The 20,240-nt window shown below is 47.1% G+C and overlaps 2 protein-coding genes across 3 annotated transcripts in view; both read right to left on the bottom strand.

The window, feature by feature from the left end:
- LOC147638740 (cytochrome c oxidase assembly factor HCC1-like) overlaps positions 1-20,240 on the bottom strand; it is a 130,695-nt gene that overhangs the window by 89,904 nt on the left and 20,551 nt on the right. The window lies entirely within an intron of this gene.
- LOC147638741 (uncharacterized) lies at positions 18,657-20,080 on the bottom strand. Its single transcript, XM_086796337.1, has 2 exons — positions 19,287-20,080; positions 18,657-19,204 (listed from the first exon to the last, which is right to left on the bottom strand). Exon 1 carries the CDS (start codon positions 19,945-19,947, stop codon positions 19,381-19,383), a length of 567 nt encoding a protein of 188 aa, XP_086652463.1. The 5' UTR covers positions 19,948-20,080; the 3' UTR covers positions 18,657-19,204; positions 19,287-19,380.

The raw sequence follows: 20,240 nt of genomic DNA, 5'->3' as shown, positions 1-20,240 counted from the left end.
GAGGCCTGACGGCGATAGTAAAACTCATGTCTCTGCTCCTCTACCTCTCTACCCTCCTGGCGTGCCTGGCTCAGCTGTGACGCCAACCACTCACATGCAGGCTGCTGCTCCTGAAGGCGCTGTAGCGAAGCAAGGCTGCGTCTCAGCCGATGCTCCCGCTCGCGAATCTCTCCCAGCCGTGTCAAAGCTGCAGCGTGCAGAAAAGAGCTAAGCTCGATGAGTCCCTGGGCACACTAGCCTGTTGCATCCTGGTCAGAGCACTGACTATCATGCCAGATCCTCTCAATGTCCTTAGCGAGACTGGGATCTGTAAGTACTCTCTCTGGGATCCTCAACTGCAAGCTGGGCTCCCGTGTCCTCTCCTCCAATGTCAAGATAACTGGTGCATGATCTGAAAATGAGGTGCCAACGAGAATGCCGACGGAGCCCCCTCACTCCCCTAACCAGTCGCCCACATAAAAGCGATCAATCCGTGATAGATTAGTCCCTCCCTGTCGGCGATCGGACCGAGAGAAACTAAGACTGTCCTGAGAGCGGGAGAAGGTCCCATGCTGCCATGCATCAGTGATCCTCAGTGACATGCAAAACCGGTCCCAAGCTGCAAGCTCCGTGCCGTGCACTGTAACATGACTGCCTCCCGCCCTATCGGCCGGGTCCTCAAGCATGTTGAAGTCTCCCCCGACACACCAATGTGCGGCCTCTGGCAATGCATCCGTAACCTAGGTCCAGAACTCTGCTCTGGCACTAGCATGATTAGGCGCATAGACGTTGAGCACGCCCAATAGCTCATCATGCACCCTTGTGCTCTACCAGGCACAATGATCCCTCGATCCACAATGGCCTGCCGCCATACATCTGCAATGACCATGCATACTCCTCCCTGTCCACCCAAAGGACCAAACCCTGCAGACCAAAAGGTGTCCCATCTACCAGGCATCACCGAACCATATCTCCGGATCCTGCTCTCACCCAAGTGGTGCTCCTGCATCATCAAAATATCAATGCTACCACCAACCAGGCATCTCTGAAGCTCCTGCCTCAAGCAACCACGATAGCGTATAAAATGTGCTCCGCCCAGGCCCTGTACATTCCATGAGATGATCCTCATGGATGACCTGCTGAGGTAGATGCTGTCTCAGCCGTACGGCAAGCCTTCGCAAGCGGCTTGGATGGAGAGTAGTCCCCATCCGAGCGGCTGCGAATCTGCCCACCCGGTGTACTGCAAGAATCACGGATCAGGCGCCAGTGGGGCTGTGGCCCATGGCGACTGCCTCCTGCTCTGACAGAGCAACCTCGTGTATACATACATATCCAGGGTCGCGTGCTAAGTCTGCCACTATACGCACGACCAAATGACGAATCCCTGAGGCATCCACACTCCCGGGATCCAAGAAAAAATGAGCCAACTCCCATAGCCGGCCTATCACATCTGTCACCTCCAGATCGCTCACATGATGAGAAAACTCAACTGCCTGAGTCTTCAAAGTGCTAAGAGCGAGCTCTAGAGTCCACTCCCGGTCGCAAGGGCCACATAGAGGGAACGAGAAGGCCACCGCTGAATCAAGTGCCTCCTCCCCGCGGGCCGGAGGTATCACTACATGAACTCGGATGGGTGCTGGCTCATGGGGGCCCTCTGCTCCAAAAAGCCGAGTGAAGGCGTAATCAAAAGCCTCCGATCGCTGTCTAACACCAAGGCGACTCAGCCGACTACGGATAGATGATATCCGTGAAGCCCGAATCGGCATGGTAGGTCTCCTCTGTGGTACTCAAGCGAGGTCGGTGCTCAGCGCCCTCCGGACTGCAGGCGAACGCCAGGGGACTGCCAGGGCCTCCCGGGAAGGTGAGGCGGGTGGGGGGGGAGGAGGGGGGGGCGAGGGGGGTGGAGAGGGAGTCGCTGCCGAAACCGGAGCGAGGACGGGAGGAGGCGAAGGTGGAAGCGAGGCGGTGGGAGGGGACGGGGGTGGGGGGGTGAAGGAGGGGGTGCTGGCATCTCCTAGTCCTCAGTCGTCGCTGCAGGGGTCTCCTCCTGGAGGGGAGCAAAGCTGTTCCTCACGGGAACCCAGTGAGGGTGAGACTGTGGCTGCTGCTGCAGCGGTCTCTGGGCGTGCTGCTGTGGCTGTCTCCCTCGGCGGCGCCCCTGTCCAGGCTGCCACTCCGAGGTCTCTGTGGCCTGAGCAGGTGTCCCGGAGGCAGCCTGCCGTGCCGCATCTGTGGGCGGGCCATCAGGGGCCTGCTGCTGTGGTGAGGGTCGAGGTCTCCTGCAAGGGCAGGCCTTGGCCAGATGACCGACCTGCCTGCAAATGAAGCACTGGTTCGGGAGCCCCGAGAACTCCACTCTCTGATCAATCCATCCCCTCCCTATCCTAGGTAGGTGAATGACCTTAGGAAGGGAGGAGATGTCAGACACCAAAACTCTGACCGAAGGTAGCCCAGCTGCTCTGGCCACCACTGAAGCTACTGTGGGGCCAGTCTCTAGTACCGAACCCAACAATGCTCCTAGCCTAGAGAGGAGCGGAAGATACTCTCGGCGGAGTCGAGGGAAGCAAACTGTAACATGAAAAAGGCGCTCTCCCTACTCAACCGCTGCTGGGTCAAAGCCATGCTGCCAAGGTCTGAAGAAAGCCCGAGCACCCCTGATGTCAAGGGGACTCATGGCAAGGACCTTGGCCACGCTCTGGGCGGTCTCGAACTCAATCTGATAATGTCCACGGCCCAGTAGCTGTACGTCTAGGATCTTGCTCTGCAAGAAGGGGGGCTTGGAGAAGATCCCGGATCTCCCCTCTGCTGGGGCGAGTGCCGACTATACGGCAGATGGTGGAATGAGCCTGGAGGCGTTCCACCTCTGCGGTGAGGCTCACTTCCTCTTCTGGCGAAAGAGAAAGCCTGATGGGGGTGTCCTCAAGAGCGGACGAGGGGGCTGCGGATGAGTCCCTCTGAGGCGGGGCGGGAGGAGCCTCCATCAGAGTCTGAAGCTAAGGCGAAGGCGAGGCGAAAGCGGAGATCCTGCAAGAAACGAGCTGCACACAGCGAGGCGGAAGACGAAGGCCAGAGAAAAAGGAAAAAAAACCCCCTGGGGGCGGAAGTCAGCAAGAAAAGGGGGGGGGGGGGGGGGGTGAAGTGGCGAAGGAGAAGCCCTAGGGGGGGGGGGGGGGGGGGGCGGAAGCTGCGCGCAAGAGAGGCGGGGTGGAGAAAGTGCTGGCGGAGGGGGGGGTCGGGGCGCTGCAGAGGGGGGGTGGGCGCAAAGAAGGGGGTGGGCGCGAAGGCGAGGAGGGGCGGCGGGCAGTGCAGCGAGGGAGGGGGGCGCAGCAGCGAAAGCAGGCGGAGGGGGCAAAAAGGAGGGGCGGCGGGCAATGCAACGTGGGAGGGGGGTGCAGCAAGCGGCGGGGGGCAAGGGAAGGCGCGAGGAACGAGGGGGGCGCGAGGGGACGAGCAGGCAGGCAGGCAGGGGGCGCAAGTGTGCAGGTAGCGCAAGCAGGGATGGGCGGGAGCTTCAGCGAGCAGAGCATATGCTTGATTTGATGCCACCACATATGCTAAATAACATTCCACCAAATATTCTAAGTATGATGCCACCACATATGCCTTTTAAGAGGCTACTCCTACACAAGAGACTTATACATACTAGCGGTTGTTCACACATTGGAACAGCTTTATTTAAGGCTTACATTCAGTGCTAGTTTACTCAACCACCCAGCACTTGTTTATTCCCACATTAATCACTATTAATATTTAATAGGTCGGATGCTGGCCGATTGGCCCCCTAAGCCACATGGGCTGGCCCACTACATGGCAAAAGGCATAGAGGCTAGCCCAAGTGGGCTGCCTTGGGGCTGGCCTTAGGGCTGGCCCCCTTCTAATGCAATGGTCCTAGACATGCCTACACATGCATCTAATGCTAGGCAGACACCTAAATGCTTCTGTATGATGCTTTCTCCAAGTGGGTTAGGAGGACTGACATCTGACTGACCTACGTAGCTCGTGCCTGACTATCCCTGGACTGAGGGCTCACAATGGGGTCACGGCGTACGACAAATAATCCTAGAAAAGGTTTTACTTCTATATAAATGTTGCATTGATGATCATGCCAGTGTGTCACTGTGTACACCAGTGCAGGGTGCACGTGACAGTGGCTCTGACCGCATGTGGAAGTGGCAGGAGCTTTCTTGAGGCTCTGACAGCCTAGCCCTTTTCTCACGGATAGAGGAGGTGATCCCACTTGGCATTATAGACCACCTGTGTGGTTATTCCCACCCCCCCTCCCTCTCCCTTTGTATGAGATAGCCTTCTCCTCATAGAGTGGCCTGCTGGAGGGGAAGTGCATCTTTCTCCACCCTTTTGATTATTTGATCCCCACCCTGTACATGAGGCGAGGTTGTATCTAGCCCTTCGTGGTTGTATTTACCCATCGTAGCTGTTTTTCATTAACTAATAGAAGGATCTATTTCTCGGAAAAATAAGAGCCTTCGTCCGCTCTTCAGTCTCACCCTCGTGCTTATCATTCAAAGCGGGCAACAGCATTTGCAATTGAGGATAGAGGGGTAGAGGTAGCTTCGACGTGGCCATTGCAGAGGATGACGCTTTGGTAGCTTTCTCAACCTGCTATCTGATACAATCCTTCTTACCATGGCCTACTTGATGGCAAAAGAAACACTTTTTGTGCCATGGTTATGACCTTGTTGGAATAGGTCAACATCCATTTTGGGAGAGTTTGTAAAACTCATCCTCCAAATTGGTCATGTATTGTGGTGGAAGAAACCTAGCTTTGAGATCGGACACAAAAGTATCCTCCAAATTGGTCATGTTAGCTTTGAGGTTGGAGACAAAAGTATTTGCATGGCTTCCCGATCGAGTTTATGTTGATGCTCCAAAGCTACGCGTTCTACCTCGTGCCAATCTCCATCATCCTTGAGTTTGGATTCCTCGGCCTTCCATTCCTCAGCAAGTTTCTCTCATCTTTGTTGCTCCATTAGAAGAAGCATGTGTTCAACATTTGGGGAACCCTGCTCTTTAGTCTTTTCTGCTTCTTTCACCAGTTGAAGTTGTAACGAAGTTGTAACTATAGTAGCATGTTTTGTTCCATCAGCTCTTGAAGGAAAACTTTAGTTTTTTGCGGAAGCATTTGTTCTTTTGACATGTCTTCGTGGACACTTTCTTCTGCAAAGGTGTCTTCGTGAAAACTTTCTTCTATTGTGGTGACTTCTTTGGAGCTTCTTTCTTCTTTTCCTGACATGGTGAATGGCTGGGTGGTTTTTCCTAACCTCAGTTTTACCATTCACAGAATGCTCTCACTATAGGTAGCCAAGCTGGGTCACAACCAAAAGCTCTAATACCAACGTAGCATGCAACCGGAATGATAGCGTAACGCACAGCAAGGCCTTCTTTATACCTTTAGGTTAGTGAGCATGAAGCAATCCACTTTAATTTTTGTTCACAGGAGAGAGAGAGATGTGGAGAAAATATGTAGAGTCAACATCAGATGGGGTCCCAATCTACCCACTGAAGGGCCCCCTCCCACGAGCAAGAGTATTTATTTTATTGCTTTGGAAAACTTCTTTACAATGCAGAAAACTTCTTGATGACAGTTGACTGAGGATTGCCAAATGCAAGGACGATGCAAGGACGATGTAGACCAATGTCGGCTGAACCGTCAAGCGGACTGAAGACAACTGTGGAACAATTTGGAAGCCTTTATGCACACCCAAATCTGCTCAAGGAGATGCAAGAATGAAGGCTGAATGCTGAAGAAGACTTCAGGATGTCTTGGACTGAAGCAAAATGAAGTGCTTGGCTGTAGCTATGTATGCACAAGCCAAAAGACTTACGCACACATAGCTCTGATCTTGTTTGACTTAAGCTTGGGGCTGAAGGGTGCTCATATATGATCATCAAGATGCTAGTCGATTTCAGGAACTGTTGTTGACTAGGTAGCTCACGATTTCTGGAATATAGCATTAAATGCTACTGCCTTCACACATGAGAGTCGGCCTAGACTTCATGTTGGCCAACAGGCCGTATGGCTTCTCTTGGCTGTACAATAGCCATGTTGGCCTCTATCGGGTGGCTTTGCTGTGCCCATGAGCCATGCCAAAAGGCAAGCCTTATGCCTTATGCCCTACATGCTTCTACATATGCCTATGCTAGGGTGACCTACATGAATTAATTTTTCTCCACATGGGTTAAATGACAAACTCTGATACCTAAGACTTGGAAAGACCTACATAGCTTGTGCCTAACATGTCCCTAGACTAGGGCTCACGATGGGGTCACAACGTACGACAAATAATCCTAAAAAGGTACTAAATCTGTACAAGTATAGCACTGTTGTGATGAGCCAATGTGTCACATGGCACCTCAGTGACGGGTGCATGTGACATAGCAAGTTCTTGAGAACCAATATGAGACGAGGAATCAGACGAGAATTCAAAACCTTGAGAATCAGCTTGCAACAGAAAAGCATTCTGAAGGAGAAGCAACAGAGCAGTTCATATCACGGCTAAAGAATCTGCAAGATCTGCTGGCATAGGTGGGGATCACAAAGACCAATCCATAGTTCCAAACATTCGCAAATGATTGATGAGCCAGATATTTGAAAACGTTTGCTAAAATGACAAATGATATATTAATTTCATACATGATGTTTTTTTTATTAAAAAAATTAAGGCTTTTTTTCGAGTGCGTTGTTTTTGCCCTATTGAAGCTGTTTAGTCGTCGTTTTTCGTGCCCAGAGCTGCGTGTACAGCTCCTCGACGTTACCACCGCCCAGGTACACCCCTATCAGTAAGTCGTCTATACGGCCAACATGCAAGGCCTGAGCATGGTCAACTATGTAGCATGTACTCAATGCTCTGTAGTCTGGACTCTATACTGTCACCTGTGTTAGAACTTAATATGTAGACAGGTCACAGTAGCACAGTACTACAGTCTACAAGTACATAATACATATATGATTGGTATTTTTGGGGGCTTTTTTAAAATGTGTACATTTGGGGTCCTAAAATGTGTAGAATCCAGATTTAAAGAACTCGTGATGAACTTTGAAGTTTGACCTTTATTTTGGGGCTTTTTTTAAATCTGCAAATTTGGGTTTTTTTATAGAATCCAGGTTCCAACTTCCAACTCCAGGCATTGGGAAAATGGGAAAACCTAAAGGCCTCGAATGGGAGCATGTGACTCTTGTAAAATGGGAAAACCTAAAGGCCTCCAGGATTTAGCACAGGCATGATGACGAGCATCAAGTTTGAAGCTCAAGGTGCTAAACTAGTTATTCAGGGCAACGAGTTTGTGCGAGATTTTATGGTTTCCTCTCTAGTGGGAGTAGACATTGTTTTGGGAATTCAATGGTTTCACAACTTCCAACCAAACATTGATTGGGTTCAACACACTTTTCGGATTATCAGAAATGTGTCCAAAACCCTAGTAATCATTAAATGTGAGCTAGGGATCCCAAAGTTTCCATTAAATAGGGCATAACTATTTAGAGCAATAAAGCGCCTCATTTATGGCAATTAAATACCCATTTTTAGGTCCAAGCAATAGGTTGACTGCAGCTTAGCTGGCCAACCAGCTTTCTAGCAAAGTATATAAACCCACATCATTCAGCAAATTCACCAAGTCATATTCAGTATTCAACGTTGTAGTTAGCAGAAGAAGTCATGTAAGAGGCCAGAGATCACCCCTCTAGGGCTGACCAAGGGCCTGACCATGTACATTCATCAGTAACCTTTTTGTACCATATAATTCACAAAGAAAACCTTGACACCAATCCCTCTCTTCTTCTCTCTCCTTTGTCTTAATCATGTTTATTTAGCATCTTGTTCTTAATCAGGCTTAGGGTTGTGGATCAGCACAGCAAGGCTTTCGCGCATGCAACATTGGAGGCATTCAAGAACCTCAAGGTGGCCTTGTCAGAGGTGCCTTGTCTAGCGCTGGCCTCGTGGGATGAGCCGTTCCAGGTGATCACCAATGCGTGTAACATCACAATTGGAGTTGTTTCACAACAAAATGGCTATCAAGTAGCTTACATGTCTCGTAAGCTGCTACCCGCAAAAAAAAAATACTCGGTCTATGATCGGGAACTCCTTGCACCGATTCAGGCCCTAAAACATTGGAAAGCATTTCCTTTGTGGGCAAGACTTTGAGGTCGTCGTGACCATTAGGCATTGCGTTGGATTTAGACAATGCCAAGTGCACAGTGGAGTGACCGCCAGCACCGCAGGAGCCAAATTTCCGACAATTTTGGTGCATGATTGAGTACTTTCCAGGAAAGGAAAATCCAATGGCCGATGCTTTGAGCAGGAAGGGAACAGTGACTACGATTCATACCACTAGACTAGACCTGGTTGGTACGGGACAAGATGATATGTAGCACACGTATGCGAATTCCAAGGAATTCGGTACACAGTGGGAACATGCATTGGACATCGTAGGACCAGGCCCATTTTTATACGGGATGGGTGGCTTTTCTACAAAGGCTGCCTTTGTGTCATGAAGTCGTTCAAGGTAGCTCTTCTCCATGACACCCATGATGCCATCACTGGTGGTCACAGGGACGAACTCGACTTTGGAGAAGTTAGAGCGGTAGTTTTATTGGCCAAGAAAGAGGCAAGATGTGTTCACTCATGTGCAACAATCTGAGATTTGTCAAAAAGTGAAAGCGTCTCATGGTGAGAAGAAAGCAGGGTTGCTTCAACCACTGCCTTGTAACACGCGGAAGCTCTGGGAGTCTGCTTTCAGCCCTAAACACCTCTGAGAACATGCTGATGCAAAAACGATATTCTTATGGTACAAAAAGGTACCCTAATCTACAGCCATAGGCTGCCTTACATAAAAGCTGGAATACACCAAAATCTATCCTAAACTAGGACCCATTCCCTAGTGGAATGAATGATTCTATCAATGAGCACATGGGCCTATTTATAGGCTTCTTGGACCAAAGGAGAACTGGCCGACCAGCAGTCGGCCAGCCGACTAGACAACAATATCATATCCCTTGATGTGCCTGCAGCCGCCTCATCTAGTTCAACCCACAGATCTTCTGGTTCTTCTCCAAGTCCACACTAGCCACTTCTACACCCTATGCTCCAACTTCTGGTTCTAAATGCTCTTTTTCTGGCTGCCCCTTCTGGATTATCTTCAGAGAATGTCCATGGCAATTCTTGCACATGACATCCCCCTCTGCTACACTTGATGACGGGATTCCAACTTTTTCCTTGGATGACTGTCATCATCCCATTCTGTTCAAGGAGTCCCTCTATCATCCATCCATCTCTGACAACCCTTTTCTCTGAAAAAATGGCCCGGTCTCCAAAACCACTCTAACTCTGAATAAGATCTATGCATCTATTCCTTCCAATCCCTAATCCATTCCTGCCCTGACTCTGAACACTGTCTTGGTCTTCATTCTTGAGAAATGAGTCTAGCACTCTCACATCACCCCTTGGAGGATAATCCTCCCTTGGGACCGTTGCCCGAGAACATATCTGGCTCACGGGACTGCCGTCCCCTCTGGCTTTGTGGAACACCACCAACAACAAACCTCCTGGGAGCTCTTCCCGATCTTGTGTTCCTTGCCTTGGGCTTCGTATCCGTGCACTTTCCTGTACCTTGGACCTGTACACCATCATATGGGACTGAATCAGTGTTTAGCTTTGCTGAGCCTGATGCTCTTATACCATTGTAACACGCGGAAGCTCTAGGAGTCTTCTTTCAGCCCTAAACACCTCTGAGAACATGCTGATGCAAAAACGCAGACAGAAGGGAGGGTAGAGAGAGAGAAAAGCTGGAAATTCAGTATATTCTTATGATACAAAAAGGTACCCTAATCTACAGCCATAGGCTGCCTTACATAAAAGGTGGAATACACCAAAATCTGTCCTAAACTAGGACCCATTCCCTAGTGGAATGCTAGATTCTATCAATGAGCACAAGGGCCTATTTATAGGCTTCTTGGACCAAAGGAGAACTGGCCGACCAGCAGTCGGCCAGCCGACTGGACAACAATATCATATCCCTTGATGCGCCTGCAGCCGCCTCATCTGGTTCAGCCGATAGGACCCTCCTTGCAGCCAACAGATCTTCTGGTTCTTCTCCAAGTCCACACTAGACACTTCTGCACCCTATGCTCCAACTTCTGGTTCTAAGTGCTCTTTTTCTGGCTGCCCCTTCTGGATTATCTTCTGAGAATGTCCATGGCAATTCTTGCACACGACATGCCTATTCTTGAGGGACTTTTCCAAGATATATCTATGGATTTTGTGACAAATCTGCCTCCCAGTCCCGGTAAGCATAACATGCAATGTTTGACTATTGTTGATAGATTTAGCAAATTTGTTATGCTTATTCTATACATGGCTAATGTGACCGCCAAGGACATTGCCCACGTGTTCATTCGGCATTGGTACCCGATTGGTGGGATTCTTAGGACCATAGTGTCAAACTGTGATGCCAAGTTTACGAGGCATTTTTGGAGGGCATTGTTTGCTAGTTTTGGTACTAAATTGAATTTTTCCAGTGCATTTCATCTACAAACGGAGGGCCAGATAGAGATTTACAACCAATTGGCCTTTGACGTGCTAAAATGTTATGTCCATGATCAGCAAGGTAAGTGGAATCTTATTTGCCTTTAGTTGAAGCAGTTTTGAATGATTCGTTTTCTTGAGCTATTGGCAGGGCTCCTTATGAAGCTACGTTTGGAAGACCTGTCACGTGCATGCTCGTGCCATAGCTAATCTCCAACATGAAAATCATAAATCCTTGATTAATCTAGCAGTTAGGACATCATTACCATCAGCAGTATTGGCATCAGCATCATCATCATCATCATCATCCTCAACACCATCATCATCATGGAGGGTCTAGGAGCCATTAGAGGCAACTAGCTTGTAGCAGTCAGCAGCCATTAGGGAAGACCTAGGTAGCAAGCGCCAGTCTACAAGAAGTTGACCAGCACATGGGACAGCAGTAAAGTTAGCGTAGCCATTTATGTTATTTTTAGGAATATTTCATGTCCCAAGCAGGCCGACCAGCACCTCAGGCATATATAAAAGCATGAAGTCATTTATCAAGTCATTCATTTAGTTTATTCATCATTTTAAGAATTAGAAGTCATCATCCATCATGTAGAAGGGGCCGGAGATCACCCTTTGGGGCTAACCAAGGGCCTAACCATGTGCAAGCCTTCCATATTAAATACAAGAAAACCTGACACCAACTATCTCTCCTCTCCCCTTTATCTTAATCATGTTTAAATCAACATCTTGTTCTTAATAGTTTGTGAATCATTACTGCAAGGCTTCCGTGCATGCGACATTGGTATCAGAGCATTCAGGCTCACCCACTAAGCATAGTCTCAAGGAGGTGCACAGACTCAGCAGAAGAATGCAACAGGGTAGTAGATGGAGTGGGTCTGGAATAGGTGAAGCTAGAAGAAAGCATTCCCTGAGGGTATGTACTGAGAACCAATACATCATTAAGCTCTCAGATCAGTTCCAAAGACCTAGCAACAGGCATAATCAGTTCCGGCAGGTGACTTGCGCTGTGTTAAGGAAAAGGGATAACAGGCATGGGGACAACTATGGAGCAGATGCTCAATTCTTCAACAAGACTTCGAAGTGGAGATCAGAAGTGGAAGGTGTTCAGACAAAAATATCAAAGTCAAAGTTAGAGTCAGAAGTAGTAGGTTAAAGTCAGTAGTCCAGGGAGGAAGGATGACAGAGTGTCCACCCCGTCATCAAGTTTAGCAGGAGGGGATGTCACGTGCACGCTCATGCCATGGCTAATCTCCAGCATGAACATCATATATCCTTGATTAATTTAGCAGTTAGGACATCATTACTATCAACAATATTAGCATCAGCATCAACATCATCATCATCATCTTCCTCCTCAACACCGTGCATCATCGGGTCTAGGACCCTCGTCAGAGCCATTAGAGGCAACCAGCCTTTGCAATCCATAGTTGCCAGGCGTTTCATGAAACGCGTTTCATAAATGTTTCTTTCAAATCCCAGACGTTTCAAAAACGTTTCATACAAAACAGGGGGATTACAGGCCCCAAAATTTATATATAAGTTTATAATATGTAAAAAATATGTTGCCTTCCCTACAAAACAATATTAAACATGCATCATTTACACATTAAAACATGTTTTCAAGTTAAAACTAAAGAATCTGGGTAAAAAACGCTTAAATTGGACAGTTCCCAGGTGGACGCGAATGAAACGTGTTTTATTCGTATGAAACGTTTACAAAACGTTTCGTTTCATTCAAACTGAATGAAACGCGTTTCATTGCAACTATGCTGCAGTCGGCAGCCATCAGGAGGACCTAGGTAGCAGACGCTAGTCTGCAAGAAGTTGACCAGCACATGGGGTAGTGGTAAAGTTAGCGCAGCCATTTAATGTTATTTTTAGTTATATTTCATGTCCAAAGCAGGCCGACAGTATTTAGAGCTGGCTGACCAGCACCTCAGGCATATATAAAAGCATGAAGTCATTTATCAAGTCATTCACTGAGTTCATTCATCATTATAAGAAGTAGAAGTCATCATCCATCATGTAGAAGGGGCCAGAGGTCACCCTTTGGGACTGACCAAGGGCCTAACCATGTACAAGCCTTTTGTATCATATTAAATACAAGAAAACCCGACACCAACTATCTCTCTTCTTCTCTCTCCTTTGTCTTAATCATGTTTAAATCAGCATCTTGTTCTTAATCAGGCTTAGGACTATGGATCAGTACTGTAAGGCTTCTACGCATGCAACAAGACCATTCCAGTCGCTATTGACCCTTGTCTTCAGTACCCAAAGCGAACGGATTGATTGAGTCTTACCAGGACATCTTGAAATCAATCAAAGACAGGCTGACTAAAGCGCAAGAGGCCTACACCCGACAGGCCAACAAAGACGGAAGGGATGTGAAATTCTCGGAAGGAGATTGGATAATTAAGCACCGGTTGAAATGGGTGGGCAAGCGATGCCCAGAGTTATCTTTCTTCAGAAGCTTCGAACCATTTCCTATCTTGAGAAAGATCAACGAGGTGTCGATGAAGTTGAAGTTACCTCCAAGCTAGACTATGCACGATGTGTTTCATGTCAGTTGGCTCAAACCATATGCAGGTCCAATCCCGAAGTGGAACCAGACATTATTGATGAAGTTGAAGTAATGGTTCTCAAGCAGATCCTTCTCCACCGCTTCAAGTACGGTTTCAATCGAAGACAAAGATAGTTCCTCACAAAGTTTCAAGACTGAGGGACACAAAGCGGTTTGGCTTGACAAAGAATTTTTCGACGACTATCCGGCTTTATTGACAAACTATTTGGAGGCTATGCAGCTTCCATCAAGTTAAGTAGAAGGGAATGTGTAACGGGAGGCGGACGCGTGTATTGGAATCGTATAAATGTGAACAAGATTCTGAACACTTAACACTTGAGCATTACAACCACAAAGCTGAAAATGACAGTACACCACATAAAGGGGCCGATGATAGGCTGACCCCCCCCTCTAGGTTATATTACCAAAAGAGTCTGCAAAGTACAAGATTACGGGTGCCTGGGGATTCACCACCAACCTGCACCTGATTCTTCCAAATACATTATGAATGAATACATTTCAAACAAGAGAATCTGTAGGTACATCCGCCCTACACACAGGTACATCCGCCCTGCACAAGAGTATCACAATCCTCACAGGTACTCCGCCCTGCACAAGATGTAAATGGATCTTTAGGCCCTGTTTCCACGCGAGAAACTGATCCAGAAACCTGTGTTCTCCGCGAGCAAGTGTCCCCAATGCTTGCCCTAAGCACCTGCTATACCAGGAATCCTTGAGACACATCCATGCTCACATATTCCATTGCTGTCCGGCCTGTTTTGTGCAATAACCAGTCCAAAACAGCAACTTTCTGTCGCGAGAAATCCACCTGTAAAGGGTCCTACAGCCCTGTGGAGGTCCCTAGAGCTGTCCTGTACTGTCCAAGTTGACTTTGGACACCTGTAACCAACCTAAAACTCGCAATAACCAGAAATTGCAGGTCTGAAATTTACCAACCAGCCCTTTAGAAGAGTGTGGGGATCGTTGTCCAAGCTTGTGCGAGTCCGGGAAGCAAGCAACCAGCCCTATAGCAACTCCCAAAGCTCCAACCAGCTCTCCAATATGTTGAATAATGAGTAAAACAGCCCAAAAGGGCCTCTTGAGGGAGGCGCCTTTTTCAAGTGCCACCTCAGGGGCCTGGTGGGTACACATGCTGGCTGACATGTGTCCCCATAAGGTGTCCAGGTAGGTGTCCAGCCCATAGTGCTCCATTTGTCCTGTGTCTATAAGTTTAGATCCAACCAAATGGGAAATGGCCATAAGCTGTCCGGACTTCATTAATTTTGGTCCAACCAAATGCGAACGCATTATAAGTTGTCCGGCCACTTATTAATGAGTGTGGACCTGCAAACCAATAAACCTTAGTAGTAAATGAAGTAAGCTGTAAATTGAGTGTGGACGCACTTACCACCTGCAAAACCCATAAGCCCACAGTTTTAGGCCCAAACAGGAGTGCACACACGTGTCCACAAGGTGCCCGGGCATCCCCAGTCCCTCGGACTTCACAAGCCAAAATAACAAGCATTGTCCAGGCAGCAAGACAATGTCACACAAAGTAAAATAAAGTTATGGCATGCATCATTTATGCATTGTGCACATGTAAACTTGGAGAACCACCTATCATCATTCTTGTACTTGAAAATATTCCGCCTGCCATCATAACACACCATGTGTGCATGGTGTGTTATGATGCCATCATAACACACCATGTGTACTTGAAAATATTCCGCCTGCCATCATAACACACCATGTGTGCATGGCCGGAATCCACACGGGCACCGCCCGAAAGTCCACAAATGTCCTGCCATGTCCTAGGACTCATATGCATCCACTCATATGATCTATACACATGCCCAGGTATAATACATACATGCATCCGCATGTTTCTAGGCCTGACACGCATCCGCATGTCCCTAGAATATAGGGGTTTGTGACATCCCCCCCGGCTTCTAATCAGTTGACCGCAACTGAAAAGCCTCCAGATAGGCCTTCAAAAGATCTGGGTAATCCTCGAAGTAGGCCTCATCCATCCATTTCGCATCCAAAGCTGAATAATTCTTGAACTTTACAAGGTGCCTACGAACAAGTTTGCCTCCCGCAAGCTTTCGTTCCTTGTGAAAAACAATCTGTTCAGGTTGAAGAATCTCTTCCAGCTCATCCACCTCGGGTGGGTCTTCCAAAACTGGCTCAAACGGTGTCGGTCCCACATAAGGCCTCAATAGGCTCACATGAAAAGCATTATGCATGTTCCAATGATCCGGGAGTACAAGCCAAAATGCAACATCATTGATCTTCTCCAAGATCTGAAAAGGTCCATAGTACCTGTTGGAAAGCTTAGGATACTTTCCCTCTTTCCCTGGCCTCTTCCGAAGGCGTGCCTTTTCAAATTTCAGCAAGACCCAATCACCTTGTTTGAATTGTACATCCCTTCTATGCTTATCAGCTGCCTTTTTATTCTTGGTTTGAGACCTCTCTATGGCTGTCCGTACCTTTGCAAATGCAGTATCCAAGTCTCTGACATACTCATCTGCTGCAAAAATCTCATCCTTTGTACGAAGGATGGGTGGTAGTACCACCTTGCCATAGATAATCTCAAAGGGCGCCTTGCCCGTAGAAGTATGTACCGTATTGTTGTAGGCAAACTCTACAAGTGGTAAATACTTCTCCCAATCCGATTTGCGGTCGGATACATAAGATTTCAGCAAGTCGAGAACGGCTGAATTTGCTATTTCACTTTGCCCATCTGTCTGTGGATGGTAAGCTGATGAGAAGTTCAGCTTTGTACCCATATTGTCAAACAATGCGCGCCAAAATAAGCTTGTGGTTCTAGGATCTCTATCCCCCACAATAGATTTAGGCATGCCATGGTGTTTGAATATCTGTGCCAAAAACATCCTAGCCATATGATCTGGCTTTATTGTCTTGCGCACGGGAATGAAATGTGCCTGCTTGCTGAACCTGTCAATGATGGTCCAAATAGCATCATTTCCCTGTGGCGCCCTTGGCAAATCCATAATGAAATCCATAGCAATGTTTTCCCATGGTTCATTTGGTATAGGCAAAGGCTGAAGCAATCCAGGTGCTTTATGTCGGTCAAACTTGACCTTTTGACATACCATACATTCACGCACATATGCTTCAATATCCTTGCGAATATCTGGCCAAAAGAAATACCTCTCCAAAGCTTGTGCTGTGGCCAAAATGCCTCTATGACCTGCATATGGAGGAGCATGGCACTCATCCATAACCTTATGGCGAAGGTTCTTTACCACACACATACGATTTTGCATCATGAGATATCCATCTCTTATGACATAAGATGGGACAGCAATACCCTCTTGCAAATCAGCCCTTACATGTGCAAAATCCTCATCCAGATGATAAGTATTACGCATATCCGATAAGTCCTCATGGTATGCAACTGTAATAGCATGAACCTGTGGGTCGTCTAGATAAGGCATCTGCCACCACATTCTTTTTCCCTGGAGTGTGTAAAATCTGAAAATGAAACATTGAGAGGAAATTTGCCCATCTCATATGCTTCTCTGAGAGCTTACTTTGAGTCAAAAAGTATCTCAAACTTTGATGATCAGTTTTGACCATAAAATCAGCCCCTAAAAGATAGTGTTTCCAAATAGTAAGGGCATGAATTACAGCCAACAACTCCTTCTCATAAACCTGTAAGTGAAGCTCTGCATGTTGCAAGCGTCTGCTCTCATAGGCAATGGCATGTCCTTCTTGGTTCAAAACAGTCCCTATGCAGCCCCCACATGCATCACATTCCACCACAAAAGGTTTGTGCAAATCCGGAATAATGAGTACCGGTCCCGAGATGATTGCACTCTTCAACTTTTGAAAGGCATCTCTCTCTTCTTGTGTCCATTTAAAGATTGCTTTCTTCTTCGTTAACTCATGTAACGGAGCGGCAATGAAAGCAAAATGCTTGACGAACCTCTTGTAGTAAGCACATAAACCAAGGAAGCTCCTCACTTCATGGACTGATTTCAGCTCTAGCCATTCTTGCATGGCTTGTATCTTTTGCGGGATCCATGCGCACACCATCCTTTGATACAATGTGACCAAGATAGTGAATCTCTGGGAGGAAGAATTCACTCTTTTTTGCATTTATGTAGAGCTGATTTTCCTTAAGCTCTTTAAACACAATAGCCAAGTGCTCACGATGTTGGGCTTCATTCTTTGAGAATACAATAATGTCATCAAAGAATATACCCGTGAACTTTCTATGCTTTCTGAACACCCTGTCCATCATCCTGTTGAAGGTAGCGGGTGCATTTGTAAGGCCAAAAGGACCACCAAAAACTCATAAAGACCAAAGGCTGTCCTAAATGCAGTCTTGTGTACATCTTGAGGTGCCATTCTCACTTGATGATACCCACTCTTGAGGTCTATTCGGCTGAAACATGCCGAACCTTCAAGCTTGTCCAAGATGTCATCAATGCGCGGAATCGGAAACCGATTCTTGATGGTTATCTTATTGAGGGCATGGTAATCAACACACATCCTGTAAGTACCATCCTTCTTTTGAACAAGAAGTACCGGCGAGCAATATGGCGAGGAACTAGGCCGAATCAAACCCTTTTCCAAAAGTTCATTCACCTGTGCCATAATCTCTTCTTGTTGACTAGCACTCACCCTGTATGGTGGCCTATTAGGTGGAAAGCTACCGGGAATTAGATCTATGCAATGATGTTCCGGCCTCTCGGGTGGCAACCTTGCTGGCAAAGCATTCGCAAAACAATTTTTGAACTCATTCAAAAAATTAAGCTTGTCTTGATCTAATGTACTAACATCAACACTAGAATGTTCAATGGTATCACGTACAAAAACCAAGTAAGAACAAGCCGATTTCTTTTTTGCCTTATTAATTTGTACATGGCTTAGAAGAGGTATGGTACTTCCAATAGTACCAGCATCTATAGAGTGCTCACGGCCTCTATGTACAAAGCTGATTTTCTTCTCTTTGTAAGCCTTAATAGGCTCTAAACGGTGATGCCAGGGCATCCCCAACAAAACATCACAACCTGTAAGAGGAGCCACTTAAAAGCTCTCATGGTCGAGGTAGTCCTGTATATGTACACAGAGCTTACCAATGACCGGAGTTACATCAACCTGTTTGCCCTCAAAGGCGGCATCTGCATTCATTTGCATTCCCATGTCTTCCACATTGAGACCTATGGCAGCAGCCATCTGTACGGATATAAAGTTATCTGTGGAAGCATCATCAAAAAGAAACATAGCGGGCTAATCCTTCAATTTGCCCCAAGCCTTGCATATGACTCTACTCTTGGGCTCATGCCCTGTATTACCCTGCACATCGGGTACAACATTCACAAGCGGCTTTTCCACATTAGGCTCAGCATTCTTAGGATTCTGTGGGCATTTAGGATATATATATGATCTTTACTGCCACACTTCAAGCATTTTCCAGCCTTCCTGTACTCTTCCAATTGTTTTGAGAGCCCAAAATTGTGGCGTTTACCCCCCGGCTTCTTTTCGTAGTCATCCTTTGCATCTCGGCCATCTTTGGGAGCATTCTTAGGTGGCTGTCCACCCTTTTTCTGGTCATAACCAGCCCTGAATTAGCTCTTGTTTTGACCTGCAAATGGCTTATTTGTGGGTGCTTTCATGTGCAAGTTCTCCACAACCATGGCTGAGTGTATAAGCTCTTGTATGGTCTTATTTGGGTACACTCCCAAGCTTTGTTGGATGATGTGATGGAGCCCCGATTCAAACTTTCTCTTCTTCTCGTCCTCTCCAATCTCCATGAAGGGAGTAACCTTGAGAAGGACTTTCCAAAACTTTGCTATGTATGAAGCAACGGACTCTCCCTCATCTTGGGACAGCCAATCCCACTCCTTGCGTACATCCTTTGCAAAGTTTGGTGGTAAGAATTGATCATAAAACTGAATTTTGAAAGAAGACCAAGTTGGGGCAGCACTTCCATCAAGTATTTTTGCAAGCCACCAATCACTTGCCGTATCCTTGAGATGCATTCCCACATGCCTAAGCATAGACTTTTCCGAAAAGTCTTCATTGCAAAAAGCTATCTCAAACTGTCTAATGAAAGCAAGTGCTTTGGTAGAGTCCATCCGTCCTTGAAAGTTTTCAAACTTTACATCCTTGTCACCGGACTTGAACTCTGGAGGCTTCTTCCTTCTATGTGCATCCCTATGTACATCCTGTTCATCTCCATGGTGATGATGCCGCGATGAAGATTCACGATCCCTCTTCGTTCTCTCTTGAGCCACACTCTCCGAATGAGTGGAAAGCTCAACACGAGAACGGATGTCTTCTTGGAGCAAAGCGGGAATGAGTAGAGGATCCCTCATCCTTACTCTTCTCTTGACCTGCATCAAGCCTAACTCCAGGGACTCTTGTCCTTTCAGCATTTGGCACTTGCTGTGCTCTTCCTGCTTGTTGTGCATCATGTGCACCATCACGGGCAGCCATGAGGGGTGGCTTCTTGAAAGCCAATCTACCATCTGCTTCGGTGTATACATCACCCTTAACCATTAGGTATGCAAGTGCAAGCTCTCGGGGTTTCTCAACATCCATTTCCTTTGCAATTGCTTCAAAAGTGACTTCATGGACCGAAGCCTTTGCCTTCGCAGCCAACACCCTTTGTACATCCGGGTCATTTTTCAATGACCTGAGCTCTTCGGTTTCAGCCCTATAGCGTCGCACTTGACGCCTCAAAGATTCCAAATCAGAATGCATAGTGTCATGAGTACCTGCATCTCCATAGACATCATTGCCTGCAGCATCTCTTGCATCCCTTGTACCATGAAATTCACGGTCCTGTGTGTTCTCCACACTGTCAGAAATGTGGCTGTCCATGACACTCAAATCAGGTCACCAGTTATGATTCCAAGCCTCAGACCATTTTCCAATGAGGGGAAAAACTGAGCTCTGATACCAATGTAACGGGAGGCAGACGCGTGTATTGGAATCGTATAAATGTGAACAAGATTCTAAGCACTTAACACTTGAGCATTACAACCACAAAGCTGAAAATGACAGTACACCACATAAAGGGGCCGATGATAGGCTGAACCCCCCCCCCCCCCTTTAGGTTATATTACCAAAAGAGTCTACAAAGTACAAGATTACTGTCCGGCCTGTTTTGTGCA

Source organism: Cibotium barometz, chromosome 5, assembly GCF_041138505.1.
Source record: "Cibotium barometz isolate CiBa-2024 chromosome 5, ASM4113850v1, whole genome shotgun sequence".
Taxonomy (NCBI): Eukaryota; Viridiplantae; Streptophyta; class Polypodiopsida; order Cyatheales; family Cibotiaceae; genus Cibotium; species Cibotium barometz.
The sequence above is the reverse complement of the archived record's forward strand: the minus strand, read 5'-3'. Positions and strand labels throughout refer to the sequence as shown.

Coding starts and splice junctions, on each gene's coding strand:
- LOC147638741 (XM_086796337.1), bottom strand. CDS start 19,947: ATGGACAGCCACATTTCTGACAGTGTGGAGAACACACAGGACCGTGAA.